We start from the raw sequence: 26,359 nt of genomic DNA on the forward strand, positions 1-26,359 counted from the left end.
ATATATATATACATATATATATACATACATACATACACACATACATACACACACACACACACACACACACACACACACACACACACACACACACACACACACACATACATACCACATGAAAAGCCTGTGTTTGTCCCAGTGCTGCCTCTGAATAAAAACCCTCCCATGACTAGGCTGCTGCTGCTGTTCTCCATGGGCCTGAGAAGCATGTAATGAGCTCCACCAATCAGAGCTCAGCACAAAAGTCTCAGCCTCTGCCCTTTGGTGCAAAGTGTCATGGGACTTAGTCAACTCCCAGCAATGCACTGCACACTTTTGCAATCAGTGTGCATTGGCTCCCGATGCTCAGCACCATTAATCATTGTCACATTGGCAGATAGGTGAAACTGCAGCACTACCCCACTTCCATGCACAAAACCTTTAGCTAAAAAAAAAATGTATTTTGAAAAATACATGGCAACCACAAGGGGCCCCTATCTAGAGGGGGGCCCAGGGGCACTGACCCCTTGTGCCCCCATTATAATCCGTCCCTGTAATAATAATAATAATATATATATATATATATATATATATATATATATATATATATATATATAGGAGGGGGTACAAGGCAGCACTGACTCGGATTTTCTTAATGAAGCACTCACAAACAAGGAGCAGTGGTCAACGTTTCGGATTTTAATCCGTTTTCAAGACCTGAAAACGGATTAAAATCCAAAACGTTGACCACTGCTCCTTGTTTGTGAGTGCTTTATTAAGAAAATCGGAGTGAGTGCTGCCTTGTACACCCTCCTGCATCTACCCTTCAGCAGCACCCTGGTCTGTTATATCCTCATCCATTGTGCTGGAGTGCCGGTTTCCAACAATCCACGTATATATATATATATATATATATATATATATATATATATACACACAAAGTGTGTGTGAGCTGCGCTTTCACAACCAATAACTCTCAGACTAGAGTCCAGCAAAAACCCTTTAAATAAGGGATGATAAAGTCACCAAAGTCCAGAAAATAGCAGACTACAGCTCGTTTTTTTAGGTGGAACCACCGGCATCCAGGGTCAGGATGAACAATATCTAGAAAATATAAAGAACAAAGGAACACTCCATGGTGCATGTAAATGTGATTTAATTAGGAGATAATACATACAGATAAAAGCAGATGCTCGTACCATTAAAGATATCACTGTGGGCTGGCTACCACATGACACAATAGTAAATACCCGGGCAAAGCTGCTCCACTGCTCACTCCAGGGACAACCGATCCAGAGACACCACAGATGCTGGCTTGCGCAGGCAGGGCTTGGACACCGACAGCCGGGGAGGACGCGGGTCAGGGAATACTCCGGGCACAGTCAAGAACGGGTATCACAGACCATGCTCTAACGTGTTTCGTCAGAGACTTGTGTAGTTTGACAGCGGCACTTATGTTGTCAGAGTAGTGTACCTGTTAGCATCGCAACCAGCATAGTTAGCGTAATTAGTGTCCCTGTCAGCATCAGCATCGTGTTCCCACAGCCAGCGTAGTCGCATAGTCAGTGTCCCTGTCAGCATCAGCGACCTGTTCCTGCAACCAGCGTAGTCACATAGTCAGCATCCCTGTCAGCATCAGCGACGTGTTCCCGCAGCCAGCGTAGTTGCGTAGTCAGCTTGTTTCTGCGACTGTGTGCATGTTTGCGGCTAACCGGAGCTTACGCAGTTAGCGTAGTCAGTCAGCGTTCCACAGTTACCGTAGTCAGTCAGCGTTGTGTCACCGCTTATTACATTGTGTGGGAACCATTGACCATTTTTTTACCTGCCTGACATGACGGGTGTGAATGTGTTCCTGAAACACCCCCCACTGTCCACGTCAGCCTGAAGAGTGGTGAGCGCAGCTAGCCCTGTGTCCCCCTGACTTGTTCATACCCCCACTATCCATATCGGCGTGGAGTTGATTTTATAAAGTGTGGTGAGCGCAGCGAGGGGACACGCAAAACGAGCCCGAAGTGTGGCGAGCCCATGCGGATTACTTGACGTGTATTCCGTGTCCCCTGGCGGGGCTTACTGCGCTTGCCACGCTTCCGGCTCGGTGGCTCGCTGCACTCGAAACACTTTATAAAATCATCTCCATGCCAACGTGGATAGTGGGGGGTATGAAAGGCCGGGAGTACGCGTACCGCAGTACCGCATTCATTTTCCACATTTCGGGCTGAAGTGGATAGTGGGGCTTGAAATGGAGGCATTTGCCAGTATGTAACATGGAGCACTGGCAAATGCGTGCTTTTTTGTGCATGAGATGCACTTTCGCCCATACCCCCCCCCCCCATTTGTGCACGAGACGCACACGCTACCGAACCCCTAACCTTGACCGTCTCCCTGAAGTGGACACGGGCAGGGTTGCCATACCGTCGCACAAATTACTGAGAAGCACAAACGTATGATACGTTCATGCGACAGGTGGAGCACCTCTCCTCCGGTGCCCGCATGATTGCCTCTTCGCCGGCATCTGCCAGCGCAGGGGATCTCGCGGTTACCGGCGCTGTGTGAGAGGTGCTCACTAGGCTTGCCAGGGACGCTGGGGACAGCTGCAGTTAGCGGGGACAGTACGGTGACTACTCTGCCTGATGGGGACACTACGCTGACTACGCAGGGCTGCCCTGGGGACACTGCGTTGACTATGCTGAGCTGCTGTTGCCCTACACTGACAACATAGCTGAGCCTACGCTGATGAAGGGTTAATCAGCCATCTTGTTTTCATTGAAGGGTTAATCAGCCATCTTGTTTCTCTATGTCTGTCCCTGCTGATTTCAAGGTGGTTATATCCTGGCTCTTTTCCAGTACTCGCTGCTATCATAAACTTTGTTACTTTCCTTAGACACTGTACATTCTGTGCTTTCTCATAACTAACGAATACTACACAAGGCGATGTATAAGCCACCCCACAAAGACACTGCTATTTCCCTACCTCTGCACCAAATATTAACCAATCATGTAATTGAACCAGCGTCGTTTGTTGTGTATAAATATGTTGTTTTCGTCATCATTAAATCAGAGTTCAACCTTGTATCTGTGGTCATCGTTACTGGTCATATCATATGAGGTTACACTCTCACGGAGCTCTAAGGGGTCTTCACACTGAGGTCAAATAAGGTAATTAATAGATCAGACAATCGATACATCGGCGTATGATCGATTCTCTTCAAGTGGGGGCTCGGCCACCGGGATGCGAGGTCCATTCCTACACAGATGTCATAAAGATTTTACAGTCTGCCTGAATCTGTTGTGAGGTTACGGACATACTCGATCCTGAACCTGTGACACCATGCCTGGGGTATGTTGAATGTCTTATATAGAAGTTAGAGTCTTCTATCATAGAAGTTAAAGTCTTCTATTTTTGTGCACATAACCTGATCTAGGATCAGATGCCGTACTTGGAGTACGAAGGAGACCTGGGGTCTTTAGTCTAAATAGTACCTCACTTTGAACGCCCATTCTTTATTGGCCAATTGTCTTTATTGTATTGTCTTAAAGTATAAGTTTTTCTTTCATTCAATATCCCTGTGTGATTGGTGAGTATACACACTCGTGATATCTGTATTTCCTTGTAAACCGTGCGGCTGGTAAGTTCACGCACAATAACTTCACCATTTGTCTAATCTGACTACTGTATGCCAACAGACTTGCGGACTTTATGCTCTCCTTCTCGGAGTAACGCAATGTGAGGCTTCACATACAGTTCTCAGCAACAAAACCACTGGACTCTATCCACTGTCACGTAGACAGTCTGTGGTTTCCACTAACAAAATCATTATACATTTAAAAATTTTATGAGATGTCTAAAGTGAATACATAATTCTAAAAGTGAACAGACAAAGACTAACTCTCGCAGATTGCTGCTATAGGTTATACCTGCCTTTCTGTGACAGCGCCCCTAGTCTGTAAACTTTGAATTTTTCACGCTCTCATATTATAGTCATATATGTCACATCCTAGAACACCACAAATAGGAACTTGTTTAGATTGCCAGTGTAGTATAGTACTCTGGTACCATAACCCTGAAAGAGACGATTATTGGCCAAAGTTAATATCTGCCAATAGTGAACTCATAAGATTCAAATCTACACTTACATCTCTGCCTAGCGGCACTGTTGCGGAAGCAGTCCTTGTTTTAGGCTGTCATCTGCGCACTGACGTTATTCAGAAATACATTGATCAACCATATCCACCTTTTGTGACATCAATACCGATTAATCTCTTCACTTATCCAATTATCTGTCCCAAATCGATAGAACAAATTCAAAAATTACCTGAGAAATCTGACATATTATATTTCTTAGACTATAGTGAAGATTATACCCATCAACAACAAATAAAGAAGTGGAAATTATTTTCACAAAGACATCATAGACAGACTTATAGTAAACATGGGTTCAAAGCAAAGTAAAACTACTGTCAAATATCCACCTCCCCTACCCAATGAAACATGTAAGGACTATGTGGCCCGTAATTCATCCACAAGTTACTTCTTAATTGACCCATGGGTAGACAATTTAGCGGGATGGACTGAGAATTGTGGCAGTGAAGATGCATTTCCCAGAGATGGCGGCAACTACCCATATTACATGGAAATGGTCAAGGGACTCTGTCTTGGAGACAAACAAGCCTGGCCATGGTACAGTGCCGACCCATCTTGGGACATGAAATATATGTCTGCAGGAGGCGAACAATGGCTCACCATTGCCCCCTTCTGGCATGACACCACAATTACAAAGAAACAAAGACAGATAAAACTCATATCCAAATTATTACATGAAAAAGAAGAGAAAAGAATTAAAAAGGTTGTTAAACTTTTATCACCACCACCTTATAGTCCTGTCTATCCCTCATTAACAGACACTGATCTGATGGCCGTTGGCCACCACATCCTATATCCCAGTGCACCTCCCCCTGCCCCTGGTCTACCTGGACCAGGAGTAGACGTAATACCTCCAGCCCAAGATGTTCCAATAGTCCATGTCCCTACTGTCGACGTCCCCGATGCCCAATCTCGGGAAGAATCTGATGAGGAGGGTGAAAACAAACCCTCCAGGGAAGAATTACAACAGGTAATTCGAGAAGCCTCTAAACTACTTCAACAAATGGAACACCCAAAGTCCAGACAGTCTGCTGATGACTCCATAGTTGACTATGAAACACTCAACCAGACCACTAGGTCCACCAGAAACACCACAAAAACAGAAAGGACCGAACAGGGTGCCTCCGGAACGGACGATGCCGTTGCCGGGGCCTCTGCAACCGGATTCCATGGTCCCTTTATGTCAATAGGTGACCAACTACTCATCAAGGCAATGGACCTTGAAGATTTAAATAGGATAATCAAACACTGTCCCAAACCACATGTCAGTCCAACAGGCACCATAGCATACCTCAAAAAGGCTTGTACAGGCCGTAACTATACACATGATGACATCATACTAATTATTGACAACGTCACTGACCACAACTCCAAATGGGATTGGAAAAACGTAAAAACCATCGTCGACTGTCCAGCTAAAATGTCCACTAAGGATTATCCTTTAAACAAAACAGACAGCGTAAAAACCATGTGGGAAGAAATAAGTACAGAAATGACAAAAGTTTTTAAAACTAAGTCTTCTCTGCCCGTCGCAGTGGCCTGCAAACATAAGGCAACTGAGACGGTCACGGAATTTTGGAAAAGATTCAAGAAATGTTGGTCTGAGGAGGCTGGTTTGGATCCTGAAATGGATACACTCCTCATTTCCACATTTATTAATAATTTACATCCATCTATTATTACCACTGTCAAACAGAATGTCTCTACCTGGACATCTGACAAACTCACTGAATTTAGTGAGCACTTATATGAAAAAGAATCTGCTGGATGTTTTGATATGAAGAAGACTGTCGTCACTTCTACTCACAACTTCCAAAATAATAACAGAGGCCCACCAAATAGACCAAATAGGGGGATCCCACAAAATAACCAGAAAAGACCATATAGACCCCCTCAGGGTCCAACACCCCGTGAGCCTCCATACAACAGAGATTACAACAATACTGGTGCAGTACCAAGACAAACAACTTGTTTCAACTGTGGCCGGAATACACACTGGGCTAGGGACTGTCCACTCCCTCCCCAGAAACCACAACAACCTTACACTCCCAGACCCCAACAGGGACCATACAGACCACACTCAACATCAGTTCAAGACCATGTACGTTTCAGAGTGGACTGGTCTGACCCTGCACATTGACGGGGCCCGGAGGAGGGTATCCCATCTTTTGCACAGTTCACTACTCATTGGGAAGATTCACCCCTCATCACATTATATGTTGATGATAAAAAACTGTCCTTTCTAGTAGACAGTGGGGCAACAACCAGTGTTTTGTGTTCTCTTAACTATGATGGTGAACTGCAAAAGACTACTCCTTCAATGGGAATCAACGGGATACCCACTGACACATACCTGACTGACCCAGTTATCATACGCTCCGTCAAGGGAAAACATTTAGGTATACACCAATTCAGGATCATCCCAGAATGTCCTGTTAACTTACTAGGCCGTGACTTGTTTAGTAAATTCCACATCTCCATCTCACCCTCTCCACAAGGGAGTGGGCTCCAAGTCACCTCCCCACACTTTGTGTCACTACAAAATACTCTGGACAACTCACTTGATCAAATTGATGATAGAATTTGGGCCATTGGCCCTTATGACACTGGCTTCATACCCTGTACACCATACAAAGCCAAGCTCAAACCAGATACACAACCCGTGTTTTGCAGACAATATTCACTCTCACCAGAAAAGATTGAAGGTCTTAGACCTATGATACATGACTTCCTCGAACAAGGCATACTCAGGTACATTGTCTCACCTTACTCGACACCTATCAACCCTGTTGCTAAGGCCGATGGCTCTGTTAGATTCGTACAAGACTTGAGAAAAGTAAATGATCTCATTGTTCCTATTGCACCCATAGTACCTGACATCAATTCACTCATCTCAGCAATCCCTGCAAACGCAACCCACTTTAATGTCATAGATTTGAAAAACGCGTTTTTTAGCATTCCTATAGACACAGAGACCCAATTACTCTTTGCTTTTTCATTTGAAGGTAAACAATTAACCTGGTGTCGTTTACCCCAAGGCTATATTGACTCTCCAGTGGTCTATAGCATAATCCTCCAAGCCACATTGGCTCCATGGCACCCCCCCCATAGTTCTGTCCTGCTACAGTATGCAGATGATCTGCTTCTCTGTAGTGTCACCGAGGAGACCAGCCGGTTAGATGGAATCTCATTGTTAAACTGGTTAGCAGAATGTGGACACAAAGTGTCAAGAGAAAAATTGCAATGGTGTAAAACGCATGTCAATTACCTGGGTTTTGTACTCTCTGAGGGAGAAAGAAAAATCAGTCCACAACGCATACAGTCTGTATTGGGCCTGGTCACCCCAACTACCCAGAAGGATATGTTGTCTTTCTTGGGTATGGTAAGTTACTGCAGACAGTGGATCTCTGATTGTTCCTACTATGATAATATCTTGAGACAATGCACACTCAAAGACAAACCCAAGGTTATACAATGGTCAGATGAAATGTATTCTGCATTTAAAAAATTGAAAGAAATGTTAGTACAGAGTCCCGCGCTTGGTCTCCCGGACTATATGTTATCATTTCACTTGTTTGCAAGGGACACATGTACAACTATGGCGGGTGTACTGACCCAACTTCATGGAGGCAAAATGCGCCCAGTCGCATTCTTCTCAAAGGTAATGCCTGTCACTGTGCAAGGAATGCCTGCTTGTCTTCGAGCACTGGCTGCCTGTGCAATGGTTGTTGAGATGTCCACATCACTTACATTAGGACATCCTACTGTGTTACATACCACACATAATGTCCTCTCCATCCTCAAAGGTCTACACACACAACACATGTCTGCCCAAAGACTCAGCGGCTATGAAGTACTCCTACTAGGGAACCCTTCTCTCACTGTAAAATACGCAACAAACACAGAAGGACCTGTCCCTGTACTAAACGCACTTTTAGGTCTTAAAGGACCTGACGACGAGGCGCCGCCTCAACATGACTGTACTCTGACAATTGACTCAGAAACTTCACCCAGACAAGACATGTCGACTGTGCCTATCCCCGATGCCGACATAATATTTGTTGACGGCTCCTGCAGCCGTCCCAATGACAACACGTACCAGGCAGGATATGCAGTGGTTAAACTTCCAAACACCACCCTTGAAGCAAAGACAGTCCCCTTACAGTCAGCACAAGCTGCAGAACTCATTGCACTCACTCGAGCTTGTCACATTTACAAAGACAAACCTGTCACAATTTACACAGACTCCAAATACGCTTACGGAGTTGTTCATGATCATGGTATGATCTGGCAACGCCGAGGCTTCACTGGCGCTGATGGGAAAGGCATATCACATGCGCAACTCATCACAGATCTCTTACACGCAATTACATTACCATCTCAAATTGCCATCCTTCATTGTAAAGCACACACTGGAGGAAAGGATGATATCAGCAAAGGCAACGCTCTTGCTGATACCGCTGCTAAACGTGCTGCCACTATAGCAACATATAACCTCACTCTTGCTGTCATCTCGCCTCCTTCGTTAGATGATACATACCTACTGACAGAATTACAGGCTGCTGCCTCTAATTCAGATCTATCAGATTGGACATATCCAATACTGCAGAAGAATCCACGGACTGGATTAATCTGCAAAGAGGGGAAACCATGTATACCCCAAACCAGTGCATCATTGTTCATAGCACACTACCACGGAGTAGGACACCATAGTATAGTAACAACTACTTTACTCCTCTCCAATGATTTCTACATTACTAATGCAAAAGATCTCATTAAACAATACATCAGTAGATGTATAATATGTCTCAGAAACAACCCAAATAACCCAGACAAAGCAAGACACCAGCACCTAGAATACCCAACCACTCCATTCACTCACCTGCAACTCGATTTTACACATATCAATAATGCAGGAAGACAGGAATATGCCCTGGTCATTGTCGACATGTTTTCTCGGTGGCCAGAAGCATATGCCACTAAATCAGAAGATGCAAAAACAGTAGCCCGCATACTCACGCGAGAAATCATTCCGCGCTGGGGATGCCCGCTTCAAATTAATAGTGATAAAGGTTCAGCCTTCACAGCCAAGGTCACAGCAGAACTAGTCAAAGCACTGCAAATAGAATGGAAGTTTCACATTCCATATCATCCACAGAGTTCCGGTATCGTGGAACGCATGAACCGTACTCTTAAAGATAAACTACGTAAAGCGACAGGAGGTACATTTGCAAAATGGAAACAAGTCCTTCCTATCGTATTGGCTGAAATTAGAATGACACCACAAAAGACTCTAGGTTACTCCCCCTTTGAAATACTAATGGGCAGACCTTTTCCCACGCCCTGGGCAAAGAAACCACTAGTTACAACTGAGGGAGATCTAGACGTAATAAGAGAAGAGTACATTAGATCCCTAATAGAGAAACTTAATGAGTTAGAACAAAATGTTATCTTTAAGAATCCTTCTCATCCACAGATACCCACTCACCCATTCAGGGTTGGAGACAAGGTCGTAGTGAAAGTGTTGCCGAGAAACAAGCACCCCGGAGATTTCACCTACGGTCCAGAAACAGAAGTGGTCGCGGTTACCAGGACGGCTGTCCTCACCGACGAAGGACCAACGTGGATCCATGCATCCAGAGTAAAGAAAATTCCACCTCCACCACACGTCAACACAGAGGTCGACACCGATCCCGAGACTGACACAGACGGGACGAGAGAGGTAATAACGGGAGCCAGTGGCTCTGACCTCCAACTTGGAGAAGACCTGCCGGCTGGAGGTGATGAGGAATCAGGGGTACAACATTCTGAAGCCGAGGACGACGCTACAGGATATGACTCCCCCCACCTTAGCCCTAGTGATTTTATTCGGGCTTGTTCTTTATAACTGTTTTGCTGAAGTTGATATTACTCAGAATGATGGACGTTTTACCTTCTGGTATAATTCTTCTAGTACAACTGTTGCTACTTTCATATTTTCTTATTGTGATATTGTATCTTGTTCAAACAATCAAGGCGGGAATCGAGAAGAACCACCGCTGCCCTGGCTGTGTAACATCCAACACACACCACACGCTGTAAGTCACGTATATATCTGTGTCACTAGTACTTACTGGGGAGATTCTTGCAACTCATGGGGGGCTGTTGGGTGGAACACTAGAGCAGATACCACTGCCTTTGATATCAGCCAAGACTGGGGATATTACCCCGATGTTGGCATCCATAAATGGTCCAATGGTCGATCCTTACTAACCCGTATGTCCCTACGAAAAAAGGGCACTTGCAATGGCCAATTTATCATTAACTTAGAAAACCCGGCCCCCGGTGATGCCGGACTATATGTCTTGGGTAAATATCAATCAGGGGAAAACGGGGGCCCAAGAGGAAAATTCCATTTAAAGGACATGTACGATAACCCAGAATACACCGCCCTCAAAGCCACTGTAAAACCTAAAACACCACCATCATTCCTTAAACCACATGTCACTACTTTTAATGATATGTTAGCCATTGATAATCCCACGTATGAAGATACCATGTCTATGGAAACAGGTTTCTCTGATGTAAACTATTGGTTAGAATGGATGAAGTATAATGCCCGCAAGGTTAATCAAACTGATTGCTATGTGTGTGGAAAGTCCAGACCCCATTTAGGTACTGTACCCATACACATACCACCTGAACAGGATAAATGCTTTTTTAGTTTATACACTGACACTGTAATAGAAGAAGCCAAATGTGAACAATGGAAAAAGGAATACCCCATTATGACAAAGAATACCAACCCTGGTAGTACTATAACTATTTACCCCGGTAATTACACTTGTTATTTCTCTAATAGTACTGATCAAAATGTTGTACAATTGAAATTATTTCCTGATGGGTATTGTGCTGAAAGAAGACATATCACCATACCCACCATGAAGAAATCTTTGGGAGATATCTATTTTATCTGTGGAGATATGAGGCTGAGGACAAAACTAGACAACCCTTGGAAAGGAGAATGTGCCCTGGCAAAGATTATCATGCCCATTCACATCCTCCCAGCCAACCTTCCTCGGCCTCCTCCCACAGGTAACACAAACACACACTCTAGAGCTAGGAGAGATGCCCCCAAGGAAAGTTTCGATCCACATGTGTATATCGATACTATTGGTGTCCCCCGGGGAGTTCCAGATGAATTCAAGGCTCGAGATGAAGTCTCTGCTGGCTTTGAGTCTCTGCTTCCCCAGGTGACAATCAATAAGAATGTGAATTGGATAAATTACATATATTATAACCAGCAACGTTTTGTGAATGATACTAGAGATGCTTTAAAAGGTATAGCTGAACAGTTAGAAGCCACTTCTCAAATGACTTTTCAGAATCGTATGGCTTTAGATATGATGCTTGCCGAGAAAGGAGGAACCTGTGTGTACATAGGTAAGATTGATGGATGCTGTACTTATATCCCAGACAACACAGGTCCTAATGGGAAAACTACCCTAGCTATTAAACATCTAGAAGATTTATCCATCGAACTCAAGAAGAACTCAGGTGTCACGGACCCCTGGAGTAGCTGGTTTGGATGGCTAAACGATTGGAAACACGCACTAACACAAATAGGCATGTTTATTCTCATTATAATTATTGTACTTATGATAGTAGGATATTGTGTCTTTCCCATATGTAAGAAGATTGGTTCCAAGTACCTGGATAATGTAACACCTGCTATGTACACTGATCTCGCCAAAAGCCTTCCCTCACCAGAAGATTATAGTGAATATGTTAAAATCCATCGTACCAAACAAGATGTCATCTACAAGAATCAAATTGTCTAAAAAGGACATTGATTCTAAGAGGGGATTGAAGGGTTAATCAGCCATCTTGTTTTCATTGAAGGGTTAATCAGCCATCTTGTTTCTCTATGTCTGTCCCTGCTGATTTCAAGGTGGTTATATCCTGGCTCTTTTCCAGTACTCGCTGCTATCATAAACTTTGTTACTTTCCTTAGACACTGTACATTCTGTGCTTTCTCATAACTAACGAATACTACACAAGGCGATGTATAAGCCACCCCACAAAGACACTGCTATTTCCCTACCTCTGCACCAAATATTAACCAATCATGTAATTGAACCAGCGTCGTTTGTTGTGTATAAATATGTTGTTTTCGTCATCATTAAATCAGAGTTCAACCTTGTATCTGTGGTCATCGTTACTGGTCATATCATATGAGGTTACACTCTCACGGAGCTCTAAGGGGTCTTCACACTGAGGTCAAATAAGGTAATTAATAGATCAGACAATCGATACATCGGCGTATGATCGATTCTCTTCAGCTGACAACGTAGTGCAGCATGCTGCTGTGAAACTACACAATTACCTTTTTTTTGTTTGTTTTTTTAGGGGTGTGTGTGCGTGTTCTAATTTATTTAGCCTTTTTATACTTTACTGTGCACGTGGGCTCAGATTTGGAGGTATAAAGTTCCTAAAGCATGGCGAGTGAGGCGGTAGACTAATTAGGTATCTGCGTGCTAAGGCGCTGACATTAAAATCCCCAATAATTAAAAACGCGCCAACCTTAGTTTTGCGTCTGTTGACTTTTCCTTTTGTCAACATTTTGGTGTCAAGTGTCAACATAGACACTGCTGCCCTAATATAAATACATCCAGCAGCAGCAGCAGCCATGCTAAATTCGCCCACATCTGGATCACAGGGAACCCGGCAGCTCAGCACCATCTTTCACATCAGAAGCGCTTGGTATAACTAGCACCTCAGGAACATTTCTCTATGTAATAACACTGACACTGTCATTAAGGTTATTGCGAGGTTATAATAAATAAATACATCCTACTTCTAAAACAAAACAAACACCATCAGCAGAAATGTGCTATTGGTCACCATGGCAACCGTGTCATGGACGGCGCCATGTTTCCGCATCGGTGACCGGAAGCGGAAGTAGTCCGCTGACTGAAGAAATCGTACAGGTGGAGCTGGCGGGAGTAGCGGGATAATTCGCCGGGGGAGGGACCCTGTATGCCCGGGAGACGTGTGGTTTCAGGTAAAGGGGGGTCTCGGCAGTATCTACTAGTTACCCGCTACGGGGTGTGTTGCGGGCTTGGGGCACTCGGGCAATGAGTTCCTGGTATGCTGCCTGTAGTTTCAGCCTTGGTGCATTGTTACATGGTGCAGGGGTCGTCACTACAGAGGGCAGCACAGCAGGGTACCCCTGACTGGTGACAGGTGCCCCCTGACTGGTGGCAAGGAGCCCCTGAGTGTCATCTCTGACTGGTAGCAGGGGACCCCTGACTGTCTGGTGGCAAGGAGCCCCTGAGTGTCATCTTAATGAGTGATGTCCCCTGGCAGGTGGCCCCTGACTGGAGACGGAGAGCCCCTGAGTGTCACCTTAGTGAGTGCTGTCCCCTGACTGTGGCAGGTTAGGTTATCCCAAATGTCATTGGATTTGAATACTGTAACCCCAACCCCCCCTCAAAAAAATAATAATAGACAAACCGTATTTTTGTTTTGCTGTCCGATTTGACCCCCAATGTACATCAGAAATACGATTACAGTAGATACTACTTTAGTTTCATCTGGATCTAGATCAGTGACCCCTATTGTGTTCAGATTACTATGGAGTTATTTGTACACGGTCCTATCACATTGCCTGATTTATGTGTGTGGCTTCTTGGTACTCTTATCTGGCAAGTAGTCATTTAGACAGTAGTATGTAGATGTAGTATGTGAGATATCGCATACAATCCTTCGATTTTGACCGCATCTGGCCGGGAAATCGAATGATTGTAATGCACAAAACGTGTACCATTCAACGCAATGTGCGGGCACGCCACTCGAATGTCGCGTCTCACGGTCTTATGTACTGCACATAATATTTCTCGAATTGTATGTGCGGTCGAATGCTGTTTTGTGCGCATGCGATTTTTTTTAAATGGCGACGTGCGTTTCTTGAAGAGTTCTAGTCACTTCCTGGCCCCTCCTCTTTTTTTTATCGACCGGTGCATTCGATAAATCGCATGATCGAATACACTAAAATGCTAATTTCATACGATTTATCGAATGGTGAGCTTCAAGGGAAATCGAACCTGACATCGAATCGAATTCAATAGCACATATGTATGGGCAGCATAAGAATTCAGCCTTGGTTATAATGTTATGTAAAGTAATTACGGTCATGTTAAATGTTATATGCAGACATTTAAAATATTTACATAAAAATTTGTCAATATTTTTTTAACCTAATACAGCTGTATCATTTAAGAAAAGTAAAGCTCTGGTCTGGACAAGGTTACTGCTTTATAGCATAAACATTGTCTCGTTATACATTTAAGAGGTTGACATGCGTTTTTCAATTTTTTTTTCTTTATGTTGACACCTGCACATGAACGGGTGTAGATTACACGCATTATTCAGTTCTCTGTGATGTCTGTGCACGTTTCCTCTAATTATAGTTAGCAGCCTTCATTGTTTCATGGCCATTCAGTGCCTTTGTAATGTTTTCACGGCTTTTCCGGGAAAACTGAATGACCCGCTTTCACAAATAACCTAGTACTGTTATTTCAATGGTGCCTTTTATGCCCCTTTTACACCAGCCTAAAAAACCTGGGTTTTCAGGCGGCGTAAATGCTCCCATTTGAAATGATCCGGGTCGTAAGACCCAGCATGTCAACCTGGGTAGTGAGCAGGGTTGAACACCGGTTCAACCTGGTGCAGTGTAAAAGGGTAATCCAGGTCGATGGGACCCACTGCAATGCGATAGCGGACACTGGGAGATGCTCTCCTCTCCCAACGCCGGCTCAGGACCTGCCTCTGGTTACATCACACGTCGGGACACCGGTCTGAAATGGTTTGGAGCCGGGTACATAAATCCCAGGTGCGACCTGGCTTGTAGGAGTAAAAGTGGCATAAGTATATTTTCTTAATACATTTTCCCTTTTACCTACGCAAATGTTGGGAAACCTTTATCAACCAGGTTTTAATGCTTTCTAACATTAATTTTGTTATTGGGCTTTGGTTTATTTCACATTTCATATAATAAAATGCTAATTCTGCTCCTCACCTCTATGGGGGAATTCAAATTGTGCATGTTGGCGGTTACTAGATGGTAGCCAATGGAGCTGTGGATGGCCACCGGATTGATATTACTGTTATGTTCGTCTGCATTTTGACGGGCTGGTAACTAAGTCTTTCAATAAAACCATTTTTTTTACAGTTTGTTTTTTTAAATTCCTATTCCTAAACATAATACATACAAAATACAATTGAATGAGGACAAGTTGATGATAAGCCTAAATCTGGGTACACCCTGGACCACATTTTGAAGCGATTTTGCAGATTGTGATGGCTTGGAATGATAAAATCAGAATATAGTCCATTTGTACGCATAATGTCACTGACAATGCATTCTCCTCCTATCTGGTGACCTATCGCTAGAGAGAAAGTAGCCCCCCCCCCCCACCGCTGCTACTTTTGGCTTTGTCGGCAAGTCTATGAAATGTTGGGATACATTTCTGTACTTTGTTGTGACATTTAAACACACCCCCCCCCCCCCCCACACACACACACTGTTCCTGTAATATTGCTTCGACACTGTACACTGACAGTAGCAAAAGCACATTGGATAAATGAGCTACGTTTGAGTTGCTCTTTAAAATCTGTGTTCCCGCATCAGTTTGACAGGTGTCTCCCATAACTAAAGGTGGCTATACACTGGTGCGATTTGGCCACTTTTTTCCTGATTCTGACAGATCAGGCTGAGATAGCCCTTGTATGGTATCTGATCCAATGCACGGTCCCATCCAGTCAGAGATCTTATATGCAGCACATAGGATAAATCGGATTGCGGGTATCAGGTGCTTTCTAGCAATTGCTCTGTATTGCATCCAATTTCCCTTGAACACCGTCAGTAGCTTCCCGGTAGACCTTTTTACATGAGATTTCTTGCTAAAATGGCACTCAAATTGGATAAAAGCCCTCCCGGGGATCTGCCGGGGGAGTTCAAGGGAAACCTCTTCTATTGGGAATAATAACCTGTGCTGAGCAAAACGAGCCAACTAGGGTACAGTACAGCATATATAAGAGAAAATAACTACAACAAACCTATATTTGAGAAAAAATTAATTCAGTAAGGGTTTAAAAGTACTTCGCCCCCATCTGGGTCCTTTTGGCAGAGGGAATATGGATTCTACCATTTCACTATCCTCCACTTTGTTTCTATTTCCCTCTTTACATCATGACTGTCTACCACTCTCCCATATGGTTCAGTGTTCCATTTCCCACATGTTGGTGCACAGGTCATCAACTGCCACAAAATTCTACCTGCTTGTTCTGATGATGGGATTGGCCGCAAGGCGTTCGATACGTACTTTAGAAACCAATCAGTTGAGGCTCTTATTATGTGCATAGGTTCATTGTTATGTTGAACCAGAAAATGGCATTCTCCAGGCTGTTGCCACAAAGTTGGAAGTACACGATTACAAGGTTCTAAAATGCTGTAGCATTAAGATTTATCCTTTTCTTTGTAAAACCTCAATACGTGTTTAGGCAAGAATTGTTCCTCTGGCTTCTGAAAACCCAGGTTCTGCAGCTAGACACTTGGCATTGTGCTTGTTAGTAGGTGGCATGTTTGTAACTGCTTCCTTATGGAGACCCAATCCAATCTGTCCTCGTGACAACACTAACTAGTACTAAGCTACTTCTAGATCATTATTGTTCTAGTAGCAGTATGTACTAGTTAGTGTTGTTACCGAGGACAGAATATTGTCATGCGTTTCAAAACTTCGCAGTCCCATTGGAGGCAATTCAGTTGTTGTGTGCGCCACCTGCTGGTCGTGTATATGAATATTTGCCTGAAGGAGTAATTAAATAGTTTCTCTGTTTGGTGCGACCATTAGTATTTAACACACCTGAACGCATCGGGTTTAGTTAAGCAAATTGGTGGTTAGGTCGCCCAAACCACAGAACTTGCACTTTTACTAACAATTGAATTGCTCTGTTTTGCGCCCTCTTAGGGGTAGCTTTAGGTAAGCCATTGAATTGCCCTCAGTGTGAGGTTGGGCTGTTGTTGTTTCTTAGACCTATGCGCTGCACAAGAACTGCACTGCACTCTAGCAAGGCCAATTTGTTTTCTAATACCCCTTTCACACGGCAAATACGGGATCAAGATCCTAGGTTAAACCCTTCTTATAACCTGGGTTGAATTGCCAGGTTGGCCAACTGTGGTTATAAGCTTTGGTGCTTTGACACTGACAATTGCTCTGGTCTGAGGTGTGATGTGAAAGAGATATAACTGCCTGATCATTTTTGTTATTATTGGGAAAACCCAGATTCTGCTAGTGTGATCGGTGACTGCTAATAGCATTGATTATCTGGCACTGTTTACTTATGTGTAGGAAAAAAACATTTGGTATCCCAATTGCACACTCAGTGTGCAATTGGGATACCAAATGTTTTTTTTTTCTAGACAGAATTACCCCTCCCTTTTGGCACCTGAGTGACACACCTCTGATTGAGCAGCTTACCAACAAAAGTGTTGAAAGAAGAGCTATACCTCCAGATATTGAGACAGGAACTGCGAGGTTTTATAAAAAATGGGGAATATTTATAGAAACTCTACCTCGAGATATAAGAGAAAATATAAATAAATTATACGATAATACATTGTGGACAGTAAGATGAGAAAAAAAGATAAGGTGACCAAATAGAAAGAGAAGAAGTCCAGTCAAATCCACATAAAGAAAAATGTAAATAGTAATGATACCCTTGAATGATACCCCACCCTTGTATGTGAATTTTTAGTTTGTAATGTTATTATATGTGCAGATATGGACAACTAACGTAAAGAAGTACTTTTTGTTTCTTTTGTGATGATTTGTGAAAGCAATTAGGAATACAGTAAAAGGGAAGGAGAGTGTGAGGAGGGCGAAAAAGATACCATATGGAGAGATATAAACATATATAAGGGGGAAAGGGGAAAAAAAAAAAAAAAGGAGAGATATAATTCCCTTTTTATTTAGGGTTTTTTTAGGTACCACAATACTTACACACATATACACACTGCACCAGGAAATAGTAGGTTGAATCCTGGCAATAAACACAGATATATATATAGAGATATATATACATATTTATATACACTCCAAACACTATTAACGCTAAAATTAACACAATATGCATTTACACACAACACAATTGCACAAATAAGATATACACAAGAACACATAATAAAATTTGCTACACAGGGGGCTTCCCCATGGTAACCCCCCCCCTCCCCCCCCCCCTCTCTTTTATTTTTTTTATTTTTTTTTTTTCTTCACATCAAGCACTACACAAAGATACCACAACACAAAATCACAAACCACACACATCACAAAAAGGGAATTGTAACAAATTAATATTATAATAAATTATAATAATAAAGCTCCCCCCAAGAAAAGATATGACTGAAATATCTGAGGAGTATTCCTAATTGCTTATAAGAGAATAAGGTATGGATATAAAGACTGAAATGTATCCTTGAGAAATAAGGATGAGAGTTATGTACTGATGAACATATCTGTTGGAAAAAAATAAAAAAATAAATAAAAAGTAATTTAAAAAAAAAAAAAAACCAACAAAAGTGTTGTACTGTTTACTTATGTGCCTGTTATTGTGACTTGTTTGCACATTAACAGGTTATTCTGACTAAACCGCAAAATAATAGTATATTTGGCCTAAACAAATAAAACCTAATTTGGTACTTATGTATTATCTGGGCGCCCGATTAAGGCATACAATCAGATGCGATGGACCCGATATTTTTCAGAAAAATCGGGTCGATCGCATCGCATGCAACCAAATCGCATGTGATGCGACCGACCTGATTTTTACATTGGATCCAATGTTAAATGTTCCATGAGACCCGATTTTACATTGGGTCCAATGTTAAATGCCCCCCCAGACCCCATTTTCTATTGTATACCCACCCTGTTCATACCCCCACTATCCAAGTGAGCATGGAGTTGACTTTATATAGTCTGGCGAGCGGACGCGGATTACTTAACATGTGTTCCGCTTCCCCTCGCCACTCTTCGGGCGTGGTGGCTCGCTGCGCTCGCCACACTATATAAAATCAACTTCATGCCCACTTGGATAGTGGGGGTATGAACAGGGTGGGTATACAATAAAAAATGGGGTCTGGGGGGCATTTAACATTGGACCCAATGTAAAATCGGGTCTCAGGGAACATTTAACATTGGATCCAATGTAAAAATCGGGTCCATTGCATCGCATGCGATTTGGTTGCATGCGATGCGATCGACCCGATAAAAAAGTCGGGCGCCCAGATATTACATAAGTACCCATAATTTCAGTGAAGATATTAGTGTTCATTCTAGCACCCGCCATCTTTGAAAACCCATACAGTTTCTCTTCCCTGCCTGAGGTGTCGCTGTCTGCTGTAGTGCTCCTAGCACAGTGTGGTTTGTGTTTCAGCACTAATATGCAAACCAGACCTGTGCTAAAAACACCGCAGCAGACAGCGTCACCCCAGGCAGGGAACAGGAACTGCATGGGTTTTCAAAGATGGCGGGTGCAAGAATGAACACTAGCTATATTTATTGCTAAAAATATCAGCAAGCAATGTGGATATTTGAGGCTAGCATTATTTCCCTGTTATACCTAGGGGACACTGGAAGCGCCATTCACAATGGGGTATAGACGGGTGATCAGTGGAGCTGGCACTTGAAATTTAGGATTATTTTTCTGGGGTTTTTTTGCTCAAAAAAAAAAAACAACGAAATTACTGAATGAGTTTTATTAGAGTGTTCCATATCTCTGTCTCCTAGAGAAATTTCACATTTAGGGGGATATTCAATCTCCGGCGAGCACCTCCCATCGGGCCCTATTCAATGCTGTCTTCCCCGAGAGCTGCCGGCTGCAGCTCGCCTCTTCCCGGCAGCAACTCGCGGCCACGCCCCCTTTTCGCTCCCCAGCAGGCGGGACATTGAATCCCGCCTGCGTGTTCTCGGTCAAGCTGACCGAGAACGGGACTGGGTCACGGCGGTCAAGCAAGCTCGACTGCCGTGACCCTGACATTGAATACCCCCCTTAATGCTTCAATCTGTTCATTTTAAAATATATCATCTTTATTAGTTGTTACCGTGCTTAGAAGTTTTGTTCCTGGAGCAACCTAGTGCTGAGAATATATTGCTGAAGGGGTCGTCAGTGACACTATTTTAAGTTCATTCCATACAAAAATAGTTGCTACATCCAGGCCAACTTTGCTTCTGAGATGTCAGGATTTCTGTTCTGGGAATTTGAAGCTTCTAGAAAGACGTGTCGGTACTTATGTAGTATCTGGGCGCCCGATTTTAAAATCGAGTCGGAAAAATCGCATCCGATATCGCATGCGATCTGATGTGATTTTGCATAGGATTCAATGTTAACAAGGTCCTGTTCATTTCCCCACTATTCAAGTGGGCATAGAGTTGATTTTATAAAGCGTGTCGAGAGCAGCGAGCCACCGAAGCGGATTGCTTAAAATGTTTTCGGCGGGGCTCGCCACGCTTTATAAAATCAACTCTATGCCCACTTGAATAGTGGGGAAAGGAACAGGACCTTGTTAACATTGAATCCTATGCGATATCGCATGCGATTCAATGTGATTTTGCCGAAAATCTCATCGAATCGCATCTGATTGTATGCCTTAAGGTAAGGCATACAATCAGAAAATCGGGCGCCCAGATACTACATAAGTACCGACTTGTCAAATGACAGAATGAGACTGTTTCTTATCGGCCGTTGTTTAAAAGCTACAAGGTAATTCCATGTGCTTCTGGCATGGAAGCTCTGGGGTATGCACACTGAAGCATGGCATTGTGTATGCGTCAGCAACAGTTACTGTAAGCTGTATGTGCACTGAGTATAAGAGGCTCTATTCTGCAAACCATACTACTTCTAAAGGTTCTTTTAGATTCCTAATATGGAAGATCCTGTATAACCTCCTGTAACAAATTTATCATCTTTCTCCAGAGCATTTTGTGAGCAGTGGAAGTCTTCACATTTTACAGCCCACGACATAGGCCTGTTCCCTTCAGCTGTTGCTTGATATAGTTAGAACAAGTCAAGCAGAACTTAAAAAATAAATAAATAATAGCTGTGGCCTCATGTGACCACAGAACCTCCAGGAACTAGACATTCAGATCTCGGTATCACAGGTACAATAATGTCAATGTTTTAAATGAATAAAGCCCCATTCACACTAACCAATTTTTTCTAAAAAGTATCGCTCAGAAGAGTGCCTCTGAATGATATGGTTTACATACTCGTCCAGTGTGTATGTAATATCTTTAATGATGCACGCGCCAAAGCACCGTTATGCTGGCCAATCTAAAAACAAATTTTTGCATTAAGTTATATATAAAGATATATTGTACATTGTGCTGTATGTTTGGGCAGTAAGCCTACCGCCCCTATGCCCGCTGCTGGAGCTTGCTGTGTTTGACAGCTCAATGCACCCGGACAGTTGTAACGCAAGTCACTACTGATCGGGCAGTGTGTGCGCAGAAGACTTTGTGAGATAAGACATTGAGAGATAAGGTCATTCAGGCAGCCGCTGATTGGCTGAGAGCTCTCTCAGCCAATCAGCTGCTGCCAATTCTTTTTTAAGCATGCTGCCCACTGAACATCACCTGCCGGGGATGCAGAGTGAGGGGAGTGCTTCTTCTGCCCGGTGCTTCCTCGCTCTGCAAATAGGTTTGTCCCAGCTGTGCAGAATCAACTTCTACGGACCGTATCCGATGCGATACATCAGGGGTGTAAAAAAGGGGGTGTAAAACCGTGATGTGCCACTGCACGTACGAGTTATCGTATGTGCAGCCAGTCCGACCTCGCATCAGATTGGATGTCATACAAATGCGATTGGGGCTGACTTCACCCGATTGCTTGGCCTAATCCACTGGAATCAGGTGAAATCAGGCCCAAAACGCATTGTGTATGGGCCCGATTCAATCTATAAGGGTGTACTAACCTTAGGGGAATACAGTTCTGCGCTGCAGATGGATGTGCTGTTCTGGAACCCATTTGCATCCACTGGCATGCTAAATGTTCCCTCTTACAGAACTGTCCTCTACCCATCCCGGTGTCCTGCGTACCTCTGTGGGATGCGAGGAAACATTGCTGGTGATATAGGCTGCAATGTGCATTCACCCAACCTTTCCAGAGGTACACCAGTCATTGCGCTGTATTGATTTCCCATTCTGGACAATGCACTGGTTAATCAACGTTTTAGTTTATAGTTTAAGGACAGTTAAAGGTCTCTCATGATAGCAAACATCCCGGAATAAATCCCCTTTTTGATTATCAATTCATAAGTAAAAAAATAGCTAAACGTTTCTCAGCCATTTTTTGGTTCCAGGTATTTAAAACACTCAGGTGTTTTTTTTTTCTTTTTTGCGATTTTTATTTTTGTACAGTGCCAAAAAGACAAAATAACTTTGACCTAAAACTTAAGCTCATGGTGTTTTTTTTGTTTTTCTGTTGCGAAAACAATTGTTCAAAACATTCTTCTCGGCAGCTGTATTGCTGCTTGGATAATGGGTCACTCGTGCTTATGTAACCTGTACATTGCCTGCTCTGCACAGTTGCTGTTCAACACGGGAATATGGTTCAGTTGTCCGCTGTGGGAGATTCAGCTTATGTCCTTCAATGCTCCCTCGGACAGCCAATAGGTGCTGGCCTATGTATTTATAGTGTAGTTCCCAAGCAGCGCAGAGTTTATAAATCTGCTAGAGAGGGCTACACCTTCCTGTAATAGGGTAATGTTACTGACTCTGATGCACATTAGAGGCTAGCAGTGTAATTTTAGATGCATTTGATAAAGGGGTGTTTTAAATGTTACATGCTGTGGGTCTGCAGGTCACTGATCTATTTAAATGTATTTTACTGTACTTGTTAGTTAGTTGTGAAGTAGAATCCAGTTGGTGGTATGAACTTATTCAGCTGAAGTTGCACATAGAGTGGGGTTCTAGTAGTGGGGAGAAACAGAAGCCAGATTTACTATATTATGCAAATGATGGGGGGGGGGGTTGTGTGTTGGCAAGAGGAAACTCCTGCAACCCATAGATTTTACAATTATTTTTTTTTTGCAAGCGGAAACCCCCATTATAACAACTGTCAGTAGTACTGTAGTAGCAGGTTTATTTATAAGGCGCCAAAAAGTGTCCGCATCGCCATACATACCAAACAAAAAACTAATTACATGGTAACGTACAGGGTGTATTGATAAAATATAGCTGGTAGAACTAAAATCAGCATCAGTTCTGAAGTAGGTGTCCAAATTGTCGAGGAGACTGAAGATGAAGTAGAGGAAGGGAAGAACAGGGCAGGAGCACAGGTGAGGGAAAGAGGTAGGGTGAGGAAGGAGGGCCCTACTCATAAGAGTGAACATACTAAAAGGAGGTGGGTGGACGAACGAAAAACAATAGGATAAGTAGGAACGGATTAGTACAGTCATCTGAAAGCCATGGGATCAATTCAATTCACAGCGCTGTGAATATCACTGGGAGGGAGCTCCTGGAGCTCTTGTAATCTGTGCTCTGCTAAGTCAGACTAGTGGATTTCTGCTCACACCCCTTCCTGTGGTGCATGCAGAAATTGGACAAAACTCGGTCGGCACAAACAGCATTGCAGGGGAATTTAAATCGGAAAATGCCAGTTCTCAGGTAAACACCAGTGAGTACCTGCATTCTCCAGCCTGATTATAGTATCTCCAGGAGCTTTCTCCTGGCACAGTTCACAGCGCTGTGAATTGAATAGACTCGATTTGTGAGGTGTAAGTGATCTGTCAAGAATAGGCTTCCCTTCTGGATATACGCTATATAGCTCTTCATGCACCCCAATGACGCAGGCCTCAGGCAATTTATGCCAGCAAGTCTGTGCCGAATGTCTGTACTTCAGATAAACACCAGCAATTGTTCTCTCCTCCAAACTGCAGGATGGTACAATCATCCACCTGTCTTGTGTAGTTCAATTGTCAGATGTAGCAAGCTGAAGTAACTGCCACGGACAGGTATTGTACTGTGGCTAACATGTATAGACTGGTATCTCATGGGATGCTGGCAGGATGTAGGCCTCAACACACCGGCTGAGGTAGTCTTTCGCTACATGCTCTGCAGAGGGGGTCATTACATCAGAGCAGCCCGGTGAGGTGAGAACTACAGGCAACTCTATCAACATCATAATAATTGTGGTATCTAGCGCTACACTCACATTACACAATAATCACAAAAAAGGGGAGTGGATTACTCGAGTCCAGGGGTCCCTCAAACTATTTTGTCCTGGGACCCCATCAGACAATAAAAATATTGACAGGACCCCAGCAAGTTACTTCAGAAGGTCATCGTGTCACATATGTAGTCAGCAGACAGCACATACATGGCAGCATTGTCGAGGCACAAAATGATGGGAGGAGTCTAAAATAACAGACAATTCATCCGATTTTTCAGACTCCTTGAATCCCTGAATGAGATTAGAAAAGTCATCAGCCTGATGATCAGCAACATGGAGTCACTACCCCATGCTGAGAAGGTCGGGACCCACTTTGGGGTCAGGACCCACAGTTTGAGAACCACTGTGCTAGTCCTTCTGTATGATGAAAGTCTTTCAGTTTGAGATCAACGTGACAAATCTGGTCACCCAGTCTCCTCCCTTCTATCATTCAAGAGTAGCAGCTCTTCTCCAAATAATTGAATGTTCTCTCCAATTTGGAATGCTCTGTTATTTGAGGGGAGAAAAGCACCTTCTGGTGTAATATGTCGCCGTAAATTCAGCACCAATCAGTCACACCCTAAAAAATGGACGTTTACCGCTTCAGGTGGTATGGAACCACTTGTTCAATCTCCCATCCTGTACAAATAATAAGGCAGTCCCCTGGATTTTCCTATGACCGTCTCTGATTTTATCCTCGTGTTGAATTATATAAATAGAGAAGAAAAGGGCATGCACAATAGTGTAATCCAGTTATAACATTTATCCACACAAAAGAATATATAAAAATGCCCATACATCAAAGCCCCATACACCTTAAACGAGCCCCTGCAGACACCGATATTGGCGGCTGGGTGCTGGCAGTGGCAAGTGCATACAAACTTGCTAATGCCGGATGGGCGGGGGCTGCATTAGAGGAAAGGGCAGGGGTACGGGTACTTGCTGGAATGCTGCAAGATCAAGGGTTGACCTGGAATCGATGATCACATGACTGCTGCTGCTATGTTGACATTTAATCACTGTCTACATGGGCAACATCTACATTATGCCTATGTCAACATGACGAATGTTGACCTATCAAACATGTCCTGTTGAAGAAAGAGGTAATGATGTGATTGGTCCATATTTAATAACATGGTATTTCAGGTTGTTGTTAAAACCACAAAGTACATTCACTCCAAGGATAATGCAATTAAAACAGACTAATGGTAAAGCCTGGGCCTTCTGACAAACTATATTATGCTACATAGTGAGATGCAATGCTGTTTCTACTAATTAACCTGTTGTATTCCTTTTCTCATCTCCCTACAGCTATGGCTTGAGGTTCCACTGACTCGATGCAATCATGCGGGAACGAAAAAAATGCATCTTGTGCCAAATTGTATACAGTTCCAAAAAGGTAATCTTCATGTATATGTACCAAGTGTCCTGCAGCTATACCTGTGTATGCATACATTGTGTTTATGCCAACATTCCATATATCCAGACTGTAGTTCAGGGAAGTGGGATTTATACTAGGCCCGGTCCTGCTGACATGAACAGTGTACATGTATGCGAGCGCTTATTTTAAACATACATGTGTGGGATCTTTAAATATTTTTCCAATTAAGTAGCTATAGAGAAGTATATATAAGGTCCACACCCCTCTGCTATAATTACCAGATTCTGGGACTGTTGGCTGCTATTGAGAGAGAGAACCGATTTCACATTCATCAAATAGGTAGAAGCTTCTCTGTGTCTCCTGACCATCGTATCACATGATATATCCAGATACTTCTATCCATTTGACTGCTATTAGGGGCATGTGTGTCAATATTTAATAAATTCAGCTAATTATGATGTGATTACCACAGTTCTAATAATTCTCTGAGCTACTTGTAGCTATGATGGCTGCTTCCCTTGCAGATCAGTTTGCTGGAGTCTTTAATGGTGTCTGACATCCAGTTACCATATAACAGAGTATTTAGGGGGTATCCTTGCTGCCAGAGGACGGAG

The 26,359-nt window shown here is 43.3% G+C and overlaps 1 protein-coding gene across 2 annotated transcripts in view; it reads left to right on the plus strand.

Annotated features, from left to right (window-relative positions):
- Positions 1 to 13,025: 13,025 nt before the first annotated feature.
- ZNF106 (zinc finger protein 106) overlaps positions 13,026 to 26,359 on the plus strand; it is a 54,247-nt gene continuing 40,913 nt past the window's right edge. For both annotated transcript variants that reach the window (XM_083166688.1, XM_083166689.1), the window contains exons 1-2: positions 13,026 to 13,163; positions 25,676 to 25,763. In XM_083166688.1, the coding sequence (XP_083022814.1) occupies positions 25,710 to 25,763 (54 nt within the window). In that variant the 5' untranslated portion in view covers positions 13,026 to 13,163; positions 25,676 to 25,709. The remainder of the gene's footprint in view (positions 13,164 to 25,675; positions 25,764 to 26,359) is intronic.

The sequence above is a fragment of the Crinia signifera genome, chromosome 12 (genome assembly GCF_055691185.1).
Source record: "Crinia signifera chromosome 12, ASM5569118v1, whole genome shotgun sequence".
Taxonomy (NCBI): Eukaryota; Metazoa; Chordata; class Amphibia; order Anura; family Myobatrachidae; genus Crinia; species Crinia signifera.